This window comes from Narcine bancroftii, chromosome 9 (assembly GCF_036971445.1).
Source record: "Narcine bancroftii isolate sNarBan1 chromosome 9, sNarBan1.hap1, whole genome shotgun sequence".
NCBI lineage: Eukaryota > Metazoa > Chordata > Chondrichthyes > Torpediniformes > Narcinidae > Narcine > Narcine bancroftii.
This window is the reverse complement of record NC_091477.1, coordinates 68,541,387-68,560,888: the sequence shown is the minus strand read 5'-3', so window position 1 is coordinate 68,560,888 and position 19,502 is coordinate 68,541,387. Positions and strand designations below refer to the sequence as shown.

The window sequence follows — 19,502 nt, the reverse complement described above, 5'->3', positions numbered from 1 at the left end:
TGTTATTCATAAGTTCTTTCTTCTATGTTTCCCAATTTAATATCAAATTTTCCACTTTGTCAATCTTCTCAATGTTAAGTTGAAATTATTGTTTATTTTCAAGAAAAACTTATTCAAAATTTTTAACTCTTCTTGGACATTGCTCCTTCGACTTTAATTTTATAAATCATCAGTCTTGTTCATAGTTTCTTTCTACTGAGTTTCCAAATTTAATAAAGTTTCTGTTTTTTCCAATTTTCTCAATATTAAACTGATCTTGTTGTTTAGTTTTAAAAAAAACCTTTTCAAAACTATTAAAATCTGTTTGCAATGTATGCATACTCACAGATAATAAATTCACTCTTCCAATATTCCATCCAAAAAAAAAATCACTGATAAACCTTATTGCAGGTCAAGGAGTTCCATATATATGTTTATCTTCAGAAAATATTTCAAATATTTCAAATCAACATTCGTCGCCATCTTTCAAAAAGGAGTCCGAAATCAAGAGTTCTGTTCTTGAGAAAATTCCAGCACCAACTCCAGCTCTGTCTGGGCAAATAGGTCAAATTTCTTCCAAAGTCAAAGAATGTAATTTTGTTCTGTATTTATAGATAATAAGTTCATCCTTCCGATATTCCATCCAAAAAAAAATCACTAATAAACTTTAATGTTATCTGGATTTTTAAAACTCACGGGCAACCAATACCAATTACTGCAATTTATCTTCATAAAACATTTCAAATCAATATTCATCACCATCTTTCAGAGGGGTGTCCAAGGCCAGCTTATCCGACAGTCCAATTAATGAGCTCCGTTCTTAAGAAGATTCCAGCCTTGACTCCGTGGTTCTGTCTAGGCAAGTAGGCCGAGTTTCTTCCAAAGTCGGAGAGTGTAGTTTTGTTCTGTATTTGAACTCTATTTTCCTTAATCTTTGTTGCCATTTTAAACTAAAAACAATTGATAAACAAAACAAAGACTTTTAACAGAAAAGAAATATTCTTAAAACGGGTATTTATATAACTGCCTGGGGGAGACCTGGAAGGCACGTCCGCTCCCTACGCCACCTTGCCACGCCCCCGCCACCATCCATTTTTGACCAAAAGCACAGTCTCTAACACCCCCATCAGCGGTGCAGCTGGGGGTACCACTGCCTCACAGTTCCAGAGAAACTGGTTCAGCCCTGACTTCTGCCACTGCCTGTGTGGAATTTGCACATTCTCCCAGTGACAGCGTGTGTTTCCTCTCACATCCCAAGGACGTGGGTAAGGTGATTAATTGTCACTAGTGTGTGAGTGAATAGCAGATTCTTGGGGTGAATAATAATTATGATAGGTGCAAGATCAGGGTAAATGGGTGGCTGATGTTCAGTGCAGACTTTTGGTTAAAGGGCCTCTTTCTAGATTCAGGATTCAATTTATCATCATGTAATATAAACAGTGTCATATTACATTGCTTTTGTCTGCTGTAAGGCAGAAATTGCCTGACAGCAGTCTACAGCCTCCATGGGTCCTTGCCTCAAGTCACCATTAGTGTGTGTTCTACAGCCACAGATGCCCTCACTGGTCCACCATCATGGTCGCCATCCATGGGTTGTCTCTTCTGCTACTCATTCTCAGACATGGGGGGGGGGGGTGGGCGGTTCAACATGCCGTGAAACTCAGAAAGGGCTTCCCTTGCATGAAGCTTGGTCTGGCTATTCACCGCAACAGAACCTTCCCCAGCTGTCTTGGACCTCATCATGCCGCTGGATCTAGGAGGGGATGTCAAGAGAATGAGTCTAGACCTGTGCAACCACCTAATCACCTAAAATCATTCACACACATGATGTTCCTTTCTGATATGACAGAGTATATAGATTTTTTTTGGGAGATAAATTGGAAAAGATTTGTTATAGTAGGTCACATACAAACACTTTAAAACAGATCTTATTTGAAATACTGGAGCTTTGCTAATGCTAGACATGTCGGGGCCTCAGAGACTTTGCAAAAGCTTTGGAGAGTGCTCAAGAGACTTCACTAATGGATTGTTGCTTACAAAAAGGCAACAGATGAAAGAGCTTGTCAGAGCTGCAGATGGTCTGAAGAGGAACTTGCTGATCTAAGAGTGTCAAGTGGTTAGCAAGCAGAGAGAGTCAAACAGGCTTTTGTTCTCAGAGAGACGCACACACACAAAAATCACTTCTACGATTTTACAGTCAGCAACAGCAGCTGGGACTGGAACAAGACAAGCTGGCAAGCTTGTGGAAACCCCATTTGGAAGATAGGTTGTGAGTTCTTATTTCAGCCTGGTCAACGCCCTTGTGGTTCAGGCAAAAGGAGAGGACTGGTTGTCTTATGTTTCACTTGGAATAAGAGAAACAAAATGGAACTCTGTGGTGACCTGAAAGAAAGAGGTTATCATCTGGAGAACCCTGAAGGGACAAGTTTCATCAGCCAGACACTGGAGTGGCTGATTAAAAAGGAATCAGTTGTGGATGTCCTGGAACAACAAATCTCTCTCTGAAAATTGACAAGAACCTTCTTGAGTGGTAACCATTTACCTTTCAAGCACCAAAGCCTGGTGAAATTCATAAATGTTAAATGTGCACAGTATAAGAATTGCCTACAACCAGTGTACTTGAAGGAATGAAAGTGAGATTGGACTGTGAACCAAAGAACTTTTCTGAACTTACACACACGTACACTTAGACTTAAAAGGGGGTTAAGTTAAGTTAGTTAAGTCAAAAGTGATAAGTTAAAGTGCGATTCTGTTTTCATGTTTAAAGATAATTAAAAGCATCTTTTGTTTAAGTAACCATTTGTCTTGGTGAATTTGTATTGCTGCTGGGTTTTGGGGTCCTCTGGGCTCGTAACACTGAGGAGTGGCGTATCCTTGCATCAAACCCCACAAACTGACTGAAAGGAACCACCATCATCCTACAAGATGGATAGCCAGAAGAGGAGTCTGAGTCAGCTCTCCTAATTCGGACACCATTCTTCAGCTGGTCGCACAGCAATGAAACAGTTTCTTCGGCCCATCGTGTCCTTGCCAACCATTTGTACTGCTTATCTGGATCCTTGTGTACCAAACGATGTTTTGATAGTCCTTCAGCAAGCTCAATGCATCTACCGCTGGATGTTCCTGAGGAAGACCTCAAACGGTCAGCTGGGCTGGGAGCAAGAGCTAAGGGTCTGCATTCGTTCTGCTGCCTGCTCAGAGTCGCCTGCCTGGTTTTATAATTTGTTTGGTCTAATGGAGTGAAGCAGGCAGCGGTGGGTGCACACAGGGATCGCAAAGCAACTTGGCCGTTCGGCAGAGAACTTTCTGCATTTCCAACTTTGCCGATCGAATCCTGCGACTGGATCTCAACCTGAACTGTTTCCAATTCCACTCCCTCCACAAATGCTACTCGACCCGTTGAGTTCCTTCAGAAGCTTGCTTTTCAAAATCAGAATCAGGAACAAGTCATGAAATTCGGGGCTTTGCAGCAGCATCTTAGTGCAAATGTTCATATTTCAACCATTTCACAGCATTACTATAAAAAAATAAAAATATTAGTGCACATAAAGTGTCTTTGGTTCATTGATCATTCAGGAATCTGATGGCAGCGGGGAAGAAACTGTCCTTGTGCAGCTGAGTGCTCATCTTTAGGCTCCTGTACCATTTTCCCCAATGGTAGCAGAGTGAAGAGGGCCTGGCCTGGGCGGTGGGGGTCTTTAAGGATAGAGGCTGCTTTTTTAAGACACCGCCTCATGTAGATGTCCTCGATGGAGTGAAGTCTGGTGCCTTTGGTGTCTCAGGCCGAGTTAACACCCTCTGGAGTTTATTCTTGTCCTGAGAGTTGGTGCCTCCATACCAGGCAGTGATGCAGCCAGCCAGAATCCTCTCCGCGGTACACCTGTAGAAGTTTACGTGAGTCTTCGGTGATGTACCAGATCCCCTCAGATATCTCACAAAATACAGCCGGAGGTTAGCCTTCTTTGTGATTGCATCAACATGTAGGCTCCAGGACAGATCTTGGGAGATGTCAATACCCAGGAATTTGAAGTTCTTGACCTTCTCGACAACTGAGCCCTCGAAAAGGACCGGGTCATATTCCCCTGACTGCCTCCTGATCCTGATTTTTGCTCCAGATTCCAATTTCTGCACTCTCTGTGTCTCTCCAATGTCCTCATCTATAGTTTTTGAAGAATCTCTTGACAATGTAGGAAATAAGAAATCAATATCCTTTTTTCTCTCCCACTTGCACCAAGTGATTTCCAGTGCATTACTCAAACCTCTGGCACCTACTCACTTCTCTAATTAGGTGAATTAGGTGCTCTCTCTTCTATGTACTGATCTCATAATCTCTTGCCGCCTCCGAGTCTTGGAGAGACACAGACTTTTAAATGTGTTTTTTTTAAATCAAATCTGCGCCCTTCAACTCTGGGATTGCTGATCAGAGGAATTTTGGGATTCTTGTCAGCACTTTCTTTTAATATCCCCTGAACCATTCACAGTGCTTGCATGGGACCTAGAGTGGTCTTGTTTGTTCTTCGTGAAACACAAACACATAGGACTTGACAAAGATATCTTGCTGACATTTCGGGCCTGAGCCCTTCTTCAAGGAATAAAAAGATTGAGCCAAGAACAAGAAATCTTGGTAGTTAAACAGTGCCGGCTGGAGGAGGAATCCAAACAAAACATGTTCATTGGATATGATAAGGGGAGAGGTGAAAGGAGGGAAAGGAGGGAAAAGGAAGAGAGAGATAGCTGGGGGAGGGCTACGGCGGGGGGGGGGAGAAGTGGGTGGAGGTGGTGGGGGGGGTGGAGGTGGTGGGGGGGGCGGTGGGGGGATAACGAAAGCCAGAGGAGTTCCCCAGCCCAATCAGAGAGGAGAAAGTAGAGACACACAAGAGAATGCAAATCCAAGCTAGAGGGAGGGGATATCGTGAGAGTGAGGACGAAAGATAGAGTTCGAGAGAGGGGGACAAAAAGGCAGGGGGAAGAGAGAGTGTGAAACTGTGAGGTTCTGAGAGGGGGGAAGATGAGAGAGAGAAAGATAGAAATTAAGAGCGCGAAAGGAGAAAATGAGAGAGGATGAGAAATAATGAGTGATAGGCCGACAGCAGAAGACAGAACAAGAGCATGAGCAATTAAGAGCAGGAGAGAAAGAGAGATCAAGTGCATGAGTACAAGAGAACATGCTAGAAATCGTGCGAGGGCGTGGCGAGTCAAGGAAGCAATGGAGGGGGTGAAAGTACATGATCAAAATTAAGAGGGGAGAGGCAGGCAAAGTGAGAACATTTGAGAGAAGACAAGATATGGATCTCAATAGAGATTGAGAGAAGACAAAAGAGGGTAGTGAAGAGGAGAACGAGAGAGTGGGAGGACAGTGAGAGGAAACCGAAGCCCCAGGGAAAATGTACAAACTCCTTACAAATAGCACGGGATTGGAACCCCGGCCCCAATCGCTGGCACTGTAACAGCGTGCCGACAGAGGGAGAGTCCAAGAGAGGGAGACTGAGAGGCAAAGGAACGAAGAATGTTGCTGAGATGGAGAGAAAGAGAGATCGAAGGAGAGGGCAAATTAAGGAAACAGAATGAGTGAGTGAGAGAGAGAGTGTTAGGGACAGAAGGGGACGAGATAGGGAGAGAGAGAGGATATGCTGGAGGCTGAGGGGAGACCCAATGGAAGTTTATAAAATTATGAGAGGCAAAGATAGGGAACACGTTCAGAACTGCTTTCCTCAGATTAAAAAATAATCAAATACCAGAGGGCAGGAGATGAGGGATGGGTTTTGGGGGTGGGGGGGGTGGGGGTGGTGTGGTGAAGATGTACAGGACAATTATTTTTCACACTGAGAGTGATAGGTGCCTGGATTGAGTTGGAAGGAGGTACTATAGGAGCATTTTAGAGGCAACGCTGGGACTGGAGAGTTTCAAGACCATAAGACATAGGCCTTTCAGCCTGTCAAGTCTGCTCCGCCATTCTCAGGGCTGATTTATATTGTGTTCTACCCCATTCTCCTGCCTTCTCCTATATCCTTTGATTCCCTTCTTCACCAAGACCCTATCAACCTTTGTCTTCAATATACTTATTGGTGGCCTCCACATCTGTCAAGAGCAATGAATTCCATGGACTGTGCCCTCTGGCCACAGATTCCACCACCATAGAAAACATTCTCTCCATGTTCACTCTCTCCTGTCCTTTTAGGTTTCAATGAGACACTTCTAAGCTGTGAAGTTTCAATAGCCCCTTTTACACTTGCATCCCACTAAATTGGCCGCACATTGTCCCCGGAATAGGAATGACATTTTTGCTGCTCACACTTGACCACTCCTAACTGGGACACTGAACACGTTCACAGTTGCAAGGAGCCTTCCCTGAGGTTAGGACTGTCATGATGCATCGAGTGATGGTGGACCTGCCCTAAATCCTGATCAATGTATCTTATATTTGAACAAAATTAATCATGCCTAATTATAACATCATTCAACTTTATGTACAGCACAGTATGAGCACTTAAGGCCCGGTTATTGTTGTGCCGACCTATATAAACCTTTATTAGGGACCATGGGAAAGTGAACAATAAATAGCAATAGCGGACAATTTTTAAACAGGGTGGGAAAGTTGGTAGCGCTATCGCGAACAATTTATAAAGAGCATGGGTAGCGCTATCAATGTGGACAAGACAATGGAGATGATTGTGGACTTCAGGAGGACCAGGAATAACCACCCTCCACGACACATCAATTAATCTGTAGTAATGAGAGTGGAGAGCACCAAGTTCCTTGAAATTTACTTAACGAATGACCAGTTGTGGACACTCAACTTCTCCTCACTTGTCAGGAAGGCGCAACAGCGACTGTACTCCCTGAGAAGACTGAAGTGGGCAAGGTTACCAGCACCATTATGTCAACCTTCTACAGGAGCTCTATTGAGAGTGTGCTGGCTGGCTGCATCAGTGTGGTATAGTTGCTGCAGAGAACTGGATTGGGGATCAATCCACAGGACCATTAGAGAGGCAGAGAGGATCACTGGAGTTTCTCTTCCCACCCCATCCCCCTCTTTGCACCACCATCCCACCACCCCCGCCCCTTCCCCCAGCCAATCGATGTGATCAACTGGGATTGTTGTCTAAAGAGTGATCCAAAACCTTATCCTTGACAATATATTCTAATATCTTTCCAAACACTGAAGTCAAACTGTCTATAATTTCCTCTCTCTCTCTCTCTCTCTCCCTCTCTCTCTCTCTCTCTCTCTCTCTCTCTCTCTCTCTCCCCCCCCCACCCCCAACCCCTTAAAGAATGGAATGACACTTGCAACTTTCCAGTCCTCTGGAACCACTCCAGAATCCATTGATTCTTGAAAGATCAGTACTAATGCCTCCATAATATCTTCAGCTATCTCTTTAAGAATCCTGGGGTGTTGTCTGTCTGGTTCAGGCGATTTATCTGCTTCCAGACTTTTTACACTTTCTCTGTATGGTCTTGGTAATACCAACTACACGCTCTTCTGACTCTGGACACTTTCAAACATCAGGCAGACTGATAGCTTCTTCCACGGTGAAAACTCGTGCAAAATACCTATTGTGTTTGTCTGCCATTCCTTTGTTCCCCCATTACTATCTCCCCAGTGTGGTTTTCCAGTGATCCAATGTCCATCCTCACTTGTCTTTTGCTCTTTATGTAGCTGTGAAAACACCTTTCACATGCTCTTTGATGTTACTGGTGAGCTTACCTTCATATTTCATATTTCCTCTCCTTATTGCTTTTTTTTAGTTGCCTTCTGATGGCTTTTAAAACCGTTCCAATATGCCAACTTCCCACAACTTATTGCTATATTGCCCTGCCTTTGATTTCCCTCATCAGCCAGACCTGCCTCCTCCTCCCTTTCGAACAGTTCAACCTTGGGATGAATTTATTCTGTGCCTTTTGAGCTAAGCTCAGAAATTCCAGCCCCTGCTGATCTACTGTCATCCTTGCAGGTGGCAACTTCGGCCAGCTCCTCTCTCGTACCTCTGCAATCCCCTTTATTCCACTGGTACATCTGATTTTAGCTTCTCTTTCAGGGTGAATTTAATCAATTTGCCTCCTAAGGGTTCCTTTACCTGAAGTTCCCTGATCAAATCTGGTTCATTACACGACACCTAATCCAGTATTGCCTTTTCCCTGTTTGGCTCAGTGTCCCACTACACCAAGAAGTGGACCCACAGAACTCCATAAATTCCTTCTCATGGGATCCAGCACTGACCCGAGTTTCCCAATCAAACTGTATATTAAAATTCCCCACGTAGCATTACCCTTTTTGCATCCCTCTGTAATTTGTACACCATCTCCTGGCTCCTGTTTGGTATATGAGGCTCGTTTTACCCTTAACTCTACCCACAGGGATTCTACAGGTTTTGATCCAATATCTCCCCTTTCCAAAAATATGATTCCATTTTTTTTTTAGAAACCAACAGAGCTACCCTTCCCCCTGCCACCCCTTTGATATGTGTAGCCTTAGATGTTCAGCTCTCGGCTGTGATTTTCTTTCACTCACAACTCAGTGATGCCACAATGTCCCAACTTTCCGAGTTCCAGTTGTGCTGCAAGATCATCGACTTTGTTCCTTATACTGCATTTGTTTAAATACAAAACTTTCAGCCCCGCATTCATCACCTTCTCAGCTTTGTCTCCAGAGTTAAATTCTAATGCTTGTGCCTGCAGTTTGGCCCTATCGACTGCCTATCCTTCCCCACAATCTCATTACACACTGCCTCTACTTCTATATCACCTGTCCTGTTCCCTCCCCCATCCCACAGCCAAACTAGTTTAAACCAGTGGTTTTCATACTAGATTCACATTCCACCTTCATTGATCCCTAGGCCATCGGGGCTCTGTGATGAGTAAGGGATTGCTTAAGGTGGGATGTGAGTGGGAAGGGAAGGTTGAGAATCACTGCTCTAGACCCAATTGTTACTGAAATATTTTGCTTGAGAAACATTGTCATTGGCCCATTTCCTTTGGAGTTATGAAACCGTGCACATAACGAGTCAATTAAGGATGATTACAACAGAGGTTTTCAAACTTTTCTTTCCACCTTAAGCAATCCTTTACTAATCACAGAGCACCTAAGGCATAGGGATTACTTAAGGTGGAATGTGGTTTAGCGGTTTAAACCATCCCCAGCAGCACTAGAAAACCTGCCCACCAGGATATTGATTCCCTCCTAAGTTCAGGTATAACCTGTCCTTTTATTCCAGGTTTTTCCTTCCCTGGAGGAGATCCTAATGATCCAGAAATTGTAAACCCCGGCCCATGCATCAATTTTTCAGCCACATATTCGTTTGCCATGTCATCCTATCCTTACCTGCACAGGAATCAGACCCAAGATATCACCCATGAGGTCCTCCAGCTTCCTCTGCGTATATTCCCTTTTAAGGAGGTCATCCTATTTCTTACCAACATCATGTAATTGGTACCAATATGTACTTCTGGCTGCTCACCCTCCTCTGAGATATCCCTGACCCTGGCACCCAGGTATCTCTTGTGTCCGTAGAATGTCCTGTCTGCTCCTCTAACAATAAAATATCCTATCCCTACCGCGCTCCTTTCCTCCCTCCTTCCCTTCTGAGCCACAAGGCCAGGCTCAGTGACAGAGGTTTGGCCACTTTAGCTTTGCCTGGGTAGGTCATCCCTCTCCCCAAGTATCCAAACAGTACGCTTATTGTACACTGCTTGCTTTCGCTTTCGCTCTCCTGACAATCGTACAGCTCCCTACCTCCTCCAACTTCCTTCAGGGTGATTGCCTCCATCTCGATCCCATCATTGAAATCGTCATCCTTCCAAATGAGTAGAAGATCATCGAGCTGCCAGCTCCCTAGTGCAATGTGTGAGGAGCTGCATCTAGGGGGGCCCTTGTGCAGGGGTACCTCTCAGGGAGGTCGCACATCTCCCAGAATTTCCGCATTCCACGAGATGAGCAGTCACCGACCGTGTTGCCATCCTGACTATAGCACCATGACACTAATAGAAAGTCTGAGAATAGAAGATAAAGAAACAAAAAAGTACATATCACCTCAGCTCTCCACTCCCACAATGCCCCCCTCTATTTATAACTACCTACTTTTTGTAGACCCTTGTCAAGTTCCTAGTTTACTAATGATCAAAGACCCTCCGAAAGCCTGAACAGATCCCGTTGGCTTGCCTTTTTAAGTCTAACCCAGAAGCCATGACTTGCTTGATCGAAAACCAAACGTTGGATATGATGTGCAGGCAGTAGAGTTTTGGCTTGATTTGGACAACATGTTCAGCGCAGACATTCCTGCATGGTTCTGTGGCAGAGATGCAATGCACAGTAACAGCCCCTTCCGGCAGACAAGTCCACACTGCCTAAATATACCCATGTGACCAATTAACCTACCACCCACATACGTCTCTGTAGGAAACCAGATAACCCAGAGGAAATCCACACGGACACAGGGAGAACGTACAAAGCCCTTGGAGACAGTGATGGATTCGAACCCAGGTCGCTGGTGGTGTAATAGCATTGTGCTAATTGTGCCGTTCCTGAATGGTTCATTTGATGTCAACAGCCGCAATTCCCACTCCAACTCCCTCATGCAACACAAAAACAGGCTCTTCGGCCTATCCTATTCAGGTAGCCCATCAAGCAACAGCAACGCTCTTCCCATCGACTGAGCACTTGGTCTGTGGCCCATCCAGAGGTAGAGTGCAACCCTCACAATGTTCCTCCACTTCTCAACCCCGGGTCTTGAACAATGCCTTTTCTGCTCCCGCAGGAGGCAGCTTTTCAAGTTCAAGTTCTGCTACAATTGTGGCCGATCGGTGGGTGTCGACCTGGCCCCGTGCAGCCGCTGCAAGGAGGTGCATTTCTGCAGCAACGCCTGCAAGCTGGCCTCTTGGAACAAGTTGCACAAGGACGAGTGCTACATCACCAAAGGGAAAGGTACAAACTTTATCCCCGCCTATCCTCAAAGCCCATCCCCTGAATCCGGCAATACTTCCTCCTTGTATTCTGTCTGGGCCCTCTCCTATCAAAAGACAATAACATCGACTTCTGCAATTTCCATTTTACCCTTTTCCCCTTCTCTCTCTCCCCCATCCCTCGGTCACCTTTCCTCCAGCTCCTCTCATCCTTCCTTCTCCTATCAGGAAGCTTCCTTGTTCCCTTCTCTGCTTCCTTCACTTCTACCCTCCCACCCATATCCACCAATGACCTCCTACCTGTTAGCCTGTGCCCCTTCCTCCCCCCACCTTTATATTAAGGTGCCTGCCTGCTTTTTTCTTACACCTTAATGAAGGGCTCAGGCCAGAAACATTGGTTCCCCTTTCCTTCCCATGGATGCAGCAGGGCCTGCTGAGTTTCTCCACCATGTTTGTGTATTGCACTTCCATCCAAGTATCTTCTTTACTGGGGAATAGATGGGCGATCACACAAAGTAAAACTCCAATAATCTGGCATGATGGGGGAACCGGACTATCAAATTTTATGGTAAACTTTCCAGTGATCAGGGCAAGTTTCAAGGGAACAGAGGAAAGCGGGCCCTGCTGAGATTGCAGTGGGTGTGGGTTCTGGGTGAGAACCTGGGCCTCTATCTTGGAAAGACAGCACAGGAAATTGAGGTAGAGAGAGTGCAATGCTGAATCTCCTAAAAGGGAACAAGGCAAGATAAATAATGAACACTTGGGTCCAGTACAATTGGTTTCAAGATCATTATGGAGAAGGATAGGTTTGAGGTTGAGATTCTAAATTGGAGAAAGATTCATTTTGACAAGCAAGGAAGAATCTGATAAGCATGGATTAGGACAGGTTGGTTTGTGGCAAGGGTGTGCTTGGGAAGTGGGGGGCCTTCAACAGTGAAATTTTGGAAGTAGCAGAGTTTGTATGTTCAAGTTTGAATTAAAGGCAGCACTAACCAGCATAGGGAACCATGGTTTGCTAGGTGTATAGCAGGTATAGGCAAGAAGGAGCAAGGAGGTATGAGGAGCATTGGAAGAACACAAGAAGGAAATCAGGAGGGCTAAAAGGGGACTCAAGGCTGCTTTGGCAGACAAGGTGTGGGAAAATCTAAATGGCTTCTGCAGATGTATGAAGAGCAAAAGGATAGCAAGGAACAAAATTTGTCTTTGTATGTATGGAGCCAAAAGTATTTACTCAAGTGAATGGAATAGAATAAAGGTGAAGCAAACAAGTAGTGAGGTCATGGAACCTATACAGATTAAAGGAGGAGGTGCTTCCTGTTTTGAAGGTAAATAAGGTGATAAATCTTCAGGGCCTGACATGATCCCCACAGATCTTAAGGGAGGGTCGTGTAAAAATTATGGGGGCCCTAGAAGAGATATTTTGAACATTCTTGGCTATGGGTGAGGTGCCAGAGGATTGAGAAAGTTGAGCTAATGTTGTTCCACTGTTTAAAAGAGGCTCGAAGAATAATCCAGGAAATTATAGGCCGATGAGCCTGATGTCAGTATGTCTATTGGAAGGTGTTCTAAGAGATCGGTATACAAGTATTTGGAGAGACAGGGCTTTGTGCATGATAGTCGTGTTTAACACATCTTGTAGAGATTTTGTTTGAAGAGTTTACCAGGAAAGTGGTTGAAGAAAGCTCAGGATGTTGTCTACATGGACTTTAGTTACTTACTTTGGCTTGGCTTCGCGGACGAAGATTTATGGAGGGGGTAAAAAGTCCACGTCAGCTGCAGGCTCGTTTGTGGCTGACCAGTCCGATGCGGGACAGGCAGACACGATTGCAGCGGTTGCAAGGGAAAATTGGTTGGTTGGGGTTGGGTGTTGGGTTTTTCCTCCTTTGCCTTTTGTCAGTGAGGTGGGCTCTGCGGTCTTCTTCAAAGGAGGCTGCTGCCCGCCAAACTGTGAGGCGCCAAGATGCACGGTTTGAGGCGTTATCAGCCCACTGGCGGTGGTCAATGTGGCAGGCACCAAGAGATTTCTTTAGGCAGTCCTTGTACCTTTTCTTTGGTGCACCTCTGTCACAGTGGCCAGTGGAGAGCTCGCCATATAATACGATCTTGGGAAGGCGATGGTCCTCCATTCTGGAGACGTGACCCATCCAGCGCAGCTGGATCTTCAGCAGCGTGGACTCGATGCTGTCGACCTCTGCCATCTCGAGTACCTCGACGTTAGGGGTGTGAGCGCTCCAATGGATGTTGAGGATGGAGCGGAGACAACGCTGGTGGAAGCGTTCTAGGAGCCGTAGGTGGTGCCGGTAGAGGACACATGATTCGGAGCCGAACAGGAGTGTGGGTATGACAACGGCTCTGTATACGCTTATCTTTGTGAGGTTTTTCAGTTGGTTGTTTTTCCAGACTCTTTTGTGTAGTCTTCCAAAGGCGCTATTTGCCTTGGCGAGTCTGTTGTCTATCTCATTGTCGATCCTTGCATCTGATGAAATGGTGCAGCCGAGATAGGTAAACTGGTTGACAGTTTTGAGTTTTGTGTGCCCGATGGAGATGTGGGGGGGCTGGTAGTCATGGTGGGGAGCTGGCTGATGGAGGACCTCAGTTTTCTTCAGGCTGACTTCCAGGCCAAACATTTTGGCAGTTTCCGCAAAGCAGGACGTCAAGCGCTGAAGAGCTGGCTCTGAATGGGCAACTAAAGCGGCATCATCTGCAAAGAGTAGTTCACGGACAAGTTTCTCTTGTGTCTTGGTGTGAGCTTGCAGGCGCCTCAGATTGAAGAGACTGCCATCCGTGCGGTACCGGATGTAAACAGCGTCTTCATTGTTGGGGTCTTTCATGGCTTGGTTCAGCATCATGCTGAAGAAGATTGAAAAGAGGGTTGGTGCGAGAACACAGCCTTGCTTCACGCCATTGTTAATGGAGAAGGGTTCAGAGAGCTCATTGCTGTATCTGACCCGACCTTGTTGGTTTTCGTGCAGTTGGATAATCATGTTGAGGAACTTTGGGGGACATCCGATGCGCTCTAGTATTTGCCAAAGCCCTTTCCTGCTCACGGTGTCGAAGGCTTTGGTGAGGTCAACAAAGGTGATGTAGAGTCCTTTGTTTTGTTCTCTGCACTTTTCTTGGAGCTGTCTGAGGGCAAAGACCATGTCAGTGGTTCCTCTGTTTGCGCGAAAGCCGCACTGTGATTCTGGGAGAATATTCTCGGCGACACTAGGTATTATTCTATTTAGTAGAATCCTAGCGAAGATTTTGCCTGCAATGGAGAGCAACGTGATTCCCCTGTAGTTTGAGCAGTCTGATTTCTCGCCTTTGTTTTTGTACAGGGTGATGATGGTGGCATCACGAAGATCCTGAGGCAGTTTACCTTGGTCCCAACAAAGCTTGAAAAACTCATGCAGTTTGGCATGCAGAGTTTTGCCGCCAGCCTTCCAGACTTCTGGGGGGATTCCATCCATACCTGCTGCTTTGCCACTTTTCAGTTGTTCGATTGCCTTATATGTCTCATCCAGGGTGGGAACCTCATCCAGCTCTAGCCTTAGGGGCTGTTGAGGGAGCTGGAGCAGGGCAGAATCTTGGACTGAGCGGTTGGTACTGAAAAGAGATTGGAAGTGTTCTGACCATCGGTTGAGGATGGAGATCTTGTCGCTGAGGAGGACTTTGCCGTCTGAGCTGCGCAGCGGGCTTTGGACTTGGGGTGAGGGGCCGTACACAGCCTTTAGAGCCTCGTAGAAACCCCTGAAGTCGCCAATGTCCGCGCTGAGCTGTGTTCGTTTGGCGAGGCTAGTCCACCACTCATTATGGATCTCCCGGAGTTTGCGCTGAAGATGGCTGCATGCGCGACGGAAGGCTTGTTTTTTCTCTGGACAGGACGGCTTTGTAAGGTGAGCCTGGTGGGCAGCTCGCTTCTTTGCCAGCAGCTCCTGGATTTCCTGGCTGTTTTCGTCAAACCAGTCCTTGTTTTTCCTGGAGGAGAAGCCCAGTACCTCTTCAGTGGATTGCAGTATGGTAGTCTTCAACTGATCCCAGAGGGTTTCAGGGGACGGGTCCGTGAGGCGGGTTGCATCGTCGAGCTTTGCTTTGAGGTTTGCCTGGAAGTTTCCTCTCGCTTCGTCTGACTGCAGTTTTCCAACATTGAACCTCTTTCTGGGGGCTTTATTGTTCCTGGGCTTTGGCTTGAAGTGAAGGTTGAGCTTGCAGCGAACCAGCCGGTGGTCAGTGTGGCATTCCGCGCTAGGCATGACCCTGGTGTGGAGCACATCTTGTTTGTCACTTTCTCGCACCAGGATGTAGTCCAGGAGGTGCCAGTGTTTGGATCGGGGATGCATCCAGGTGGTCTTAAGGCTGTCCCTCTGCTGAAAAAGGGTGTTTGTAATGACAAGCCGCTGTTCTGCGCAGAGCTCCAACAGGAGGCGCCCATTGTCGTTGCACTTGCCGACGCCATGCTTGCCCAGGATTCCTGGCCAGGTTTCTGAGTCTTTGCTGACACGAGCGTTGAAGTCGCCCAGGATGACAACCTTGTCGGCTGTAGGGGTACGTTGGATGAGGTTGCGCAGGTCGGTGTAGAACTTGTTCTTTTCTGCTGGTTCCGCCTGGAGGGTTGGAGCATAGACACTGATGAGGGTGATGTGACGCTTGTTTTGAAGTGGGAGTCGCATGGACATGATTCGGTCCGAGAGGCCTGTCGGAAGGTTTTCGAGTTTGGAGGCAATGAAGCTCTTGACCATGAAGCCTACACCAGATAGGCGTCGTTCATCCGAAGGCTTGCCAGACCAGTAGAGTGTGTAGCCCGCGCCGCGTTCTTGGAGGCTGCCTACATCTGCCAGGCGGACTTCACTGAGAGCAGCTATGTCGATGTCAAGTCTGAGGAGTTCATGTGCAATGAGGGCAGACCGACGTTCAGGTCGGTGGTTGTCAGTCTTGTCTAGCATGGTTCTGATGTTCCAGCATGCTAGCTTGAGTTTGTGAGCATCTTTTGAGGGGGAGGACGTGGAGGGGGAGGACGTGGAGGGGGAGGACGTGGAGGGGGAGGACGTTGAGGGGGAGGACGTTGAGGGGGAGGACGTGGACCTGTCCTCGGGCCTGCGCAAAGGAGCTTTTAGGTGGAGTGCAGTGCGCGCAGTACTGGCCCCACCCTTTACACCCATGGTTCGAGTGCCGTGGCCAAGCAAGCTGGGACGTGGCAGCGAGGTCCTTGGGTCGTAGGTTTTATATCGGAGTGGCCTTCTCCTATGCAGGTTTCTTACCCGGGCTGGAGGGGTCTGCCTCCCCTCCTAGGTCGGTCCATACTGCCCGGACCGGGGCCGAGGCCGCCGCAGTTCACCCTGTGCCTGAACTGGGGCCACCGCCTCCCACTCCCTGCCCGGACAGGGGCCTCCGCCTGCCTCACTCGACCGAGGCCGGGGCCGCCGTCTCCCCCTTGCTCCTGCCCGTATCGGGGCCGCCGCCGTCTACCCTTCGCCCGGACCGGGGCCGGGGCCGCTGCTGCTCTCCCTGTGCCCGGACTGGGCCGCCGTCTCCCCCTTGCTCCTGCCTTGGTTGTTTTTCCAGACTCTTTTGTGTAGTCTTCCAAAGGCGCTATTTGCCTTGGCGAGTCTGTTGTCTATCTCATTGTCGATCCTTGCATCTGATGAAATGGTGCAGCCGAGATAGGTAAACTGGTTGACCGTTTTGAGTTTTGTGTGCCCGATGGAGATGTGGGGGGGCTGGTAGTCATGGTGGGGAGCTGGCTGATGGAGGACCTCAGTTTTCTTCAGGCTGACTTACTAAAGGACTTTAGTAAGGCCTTTGAAAATGTACGGCATGGAAGGTGCTTGTCAAGAAGATTCAGTCGCTCAGTATTGAGTTTGAGGTGCGAATCAGATCAGACATTGGCTTTGCGGGAGAAGCCAGAGAGGGGTAGTAGTTGACTTTCTCTCTGATTGGAGGCCTGTGACTGATGGTGTGCCTCAAGCATCGATGCTGGGTCCATCTATATCAACGGTCTGGATGATGTTGTGGTAAATTGGATCAAGAAGGTTGCAGATGACAAAGATTGAAGATGTAGTGGACAGCAAGGAAGGCTTTGAAAGTTTGCAGCAAGATCTGGACCAGCAGGAAAAATGGGTTGTAAAATGGCAGATGGAATTTAATGCAGACAAGTGTGAGGTATTACATCCTGGTAGGACGTACACAGTAAACTATAGGGCACTGAGGGATCTGGGAATACATATACACAATTAACCATATAACAATTACAGTACGGAAACAGGCCCATCTCGGCTCCTCTAGTCCGCACCAATTTAATTGATCTCCTCTTGTCCCACCAACCCGCTCCCTGTCCATAACCCTCCAATCCCCTCACATCCTTGCACTCATCCAACCTTATTCTCTAAAAGTGGCATCACAGGAGAGGTAGGTAGGGGCGTAAAGAGAGCTTTTGGCTTTCTTAAATCAAAGTATTGAGTATAGGAGTTGGAATGTTATGATGAAGTTGCATAGACATTAGTGAGGCAAAAGTGTAGTGCCAAGCACTACACTAACCGTGCCACCCAAAACTTCTAATGCTTTTAAGAAACTATATTGATTCCTTGATTTAAAACCTCTGCTTGGAATTATTTTTCTGTGATTTAGCAGGTTTCACTTGAGGACTATTTCTGCAACCACCCACCCCCCCCCACCCCACCCCCTGATGGCAATAGCAGGTGGCATAAAGACACCAAGCTACCTTTTGAGCAATGATGGTCATTAAAGATGGCCTTCTCAGCGGAGCTCTGAGATGCAAAACAATATAGAGGGGAAATATAGCTGGCTATCTGCTGCACATTTAACAGCACACAATCTGAATGATGGCAAACAAATAAAACTACAGATGCTGCAATCTGAAATAAAAATGGAAAATGTTGGAAGAGTCCGCCACTGTGGAAAGAGAAGTCTGTCAGTTTTCCTCAAACTCAGCTGGCTGAGTTCTTCCTGTGGTTGACTTTCTCAATCCAAACAAAGTCAGAGTGGTACCTTTAGATAAAAGAAGGGCAAGTTTAGTATGGGGCCCAGACGTTTTTTCAGTCAGGGACTTGCAGTACAATTGGATCTGATTTACAAACAGAGGCATGTATGCCAGTGGGAGAATTGGGAGGAACAAGCTTTGATGGTAGAACAGGAGAACAGAGGAATAGATTCCAAAGGGAATCGAATTCCCCAGAAAGATGGATGCAAAATGGCATTCATCCCGGAGAGATGGGGTTTAGTGAGAGAATCAGTGTTTCAGAGGATCGGCTTCAAAGAGAGATTTGGGATCCTGGAGGGATGAGATTCGATGGGAGAGCTTATATACTGAAACAGAGGGATGCAAAGGCAATGAGAGAGTCTATGTACGAGGAGAATGAGCTTCCATCAGGATGTTTGAACCCAGAGGGTTGGACTTTGATGGGGGTTTGTGGCCAAAAAGGGTGGGTTTTGATGGGTACATTGAATGGAGAACCGGCAAACATGAGCAATGGGTTTCAATAGGTATTAAATTGATTTGATGAGAAGATTTACGTTCACTGTGAATGAATTTTGGTGGGAGAGTTTGTGTAGCTACCATTGGGAGATATTTGTTCTGGAGATGTGGACATTGAGGGCCATTGAATGGGCACGCAGCCATTCCTTGTCCTCACCTTGTGCTATTTACTAATTAAACATCCCTCCATTTCCAGCTCGTACTTTGTCCAAAAAGAAGGCAGAAGTGGATGAGAAAGATGGTTCAAAGGGAAACGATGGGACAGAGGAAGAAGAAGGAATGGAGGCAGAAAAGGGAACGGAGAGCATGGGTGAAATGGAGGGTGAAACCATGAATTGGAGCAATTCAACATCACTATCCATGGATTTAGACAACTACAGCTTTAATTAAAGTTGTTTTCAATAAGTTCATTTACTAACCTTTTATTCTCACACATTTTTGGTCGGCAACGTGCATTTTAACATTGGAGCTTGCCATTAACGAGAGTTGAATGCTTATTGGCTCATGCTTTAAAGTTAAGAAGCTCTGGTATGGAAATGTCATGAAATCTTGGGTATCACCATTACACAACTGGGTATTACCGATTAATTTCAAGTAACGAGTAACAGCAACTTGTAAAGATACCTAATGACACTAAAGTTCAGGACTGTTATCAAAATAAAATTTGGCACCAAAGCACTCGAGCAAAAGTTAGGCAGGTGATGCAAGCCAAAGTTGGAACAATTATAGATGGGAAATGATCTAGGGGCCTGAATTAGAGGTGGGTGAGTGCTGGAGGACACAAAACTGAGAAGGCATTGAAGTTAAGCAGGCATTTGAAAACAGGTTTGGTGGGTGGGACATCACTTAATTTCGAACCAATGCAAGCTGGATAAATGAGACTGGGTAGGAGCTAGGACAATGATAACTTAAGAAGATACAAAAGTAAATGAAAAGCTGTGGCGACGCACATCTCTGTGAATGAACTGGCCCCGTTTGGACCGCCACCATGGCGGGGCAGCTGCAGAAGATGGTGCTGTCAGGGCTTAGGCCACTGCTCATGCCCCGGGCCACATGATGACGTCACTGCTGCATGGGGAGGAACTCCTGTTGGCCTTAAAGGGGCGCGTGCTAAATTCAAATAAACAATTCCACTGAAAACCCCACCGTCCAG

At 46.7% G+C, this 19,502-nt stretch overlaps 1 protein-coding gene across 9 annotated transcripts in view; it reads left to right on the top strand.

The window, feature by feature from the left end:
* The window catches only part of ankmy1 (ankyrin repeat and MYND domain containing 1), a 119,669-nt gene extending 100,915 nt beyond the window's left edge, over positions 1–18,754 (top strand). For 8 of the 9 annotated variants that reach the window (XM_069896353.1, XM_069896352.1, XM_069896346.1 and 5 more), the window contains 2 exons: positions 10,731–10,897; positions 18,546–18,754. In XM_069896353.1, coding sequence (XP_069752454.1) covers positions 10,731–10,897; positions 18,546–18,739 — 361 coding nt within the window. In that variant the 3' untranslated portion in view covers positions 18,740–18,754. The remainder of the gene's footprint in view (positions 1–10,730; positions 10,898–18,545) is intronic. The other variant, XM_069896351.1, reaches the window with a different exon arrangement.
* Positions 18,755–19,502: the final 748 nt, after the last annotated feature.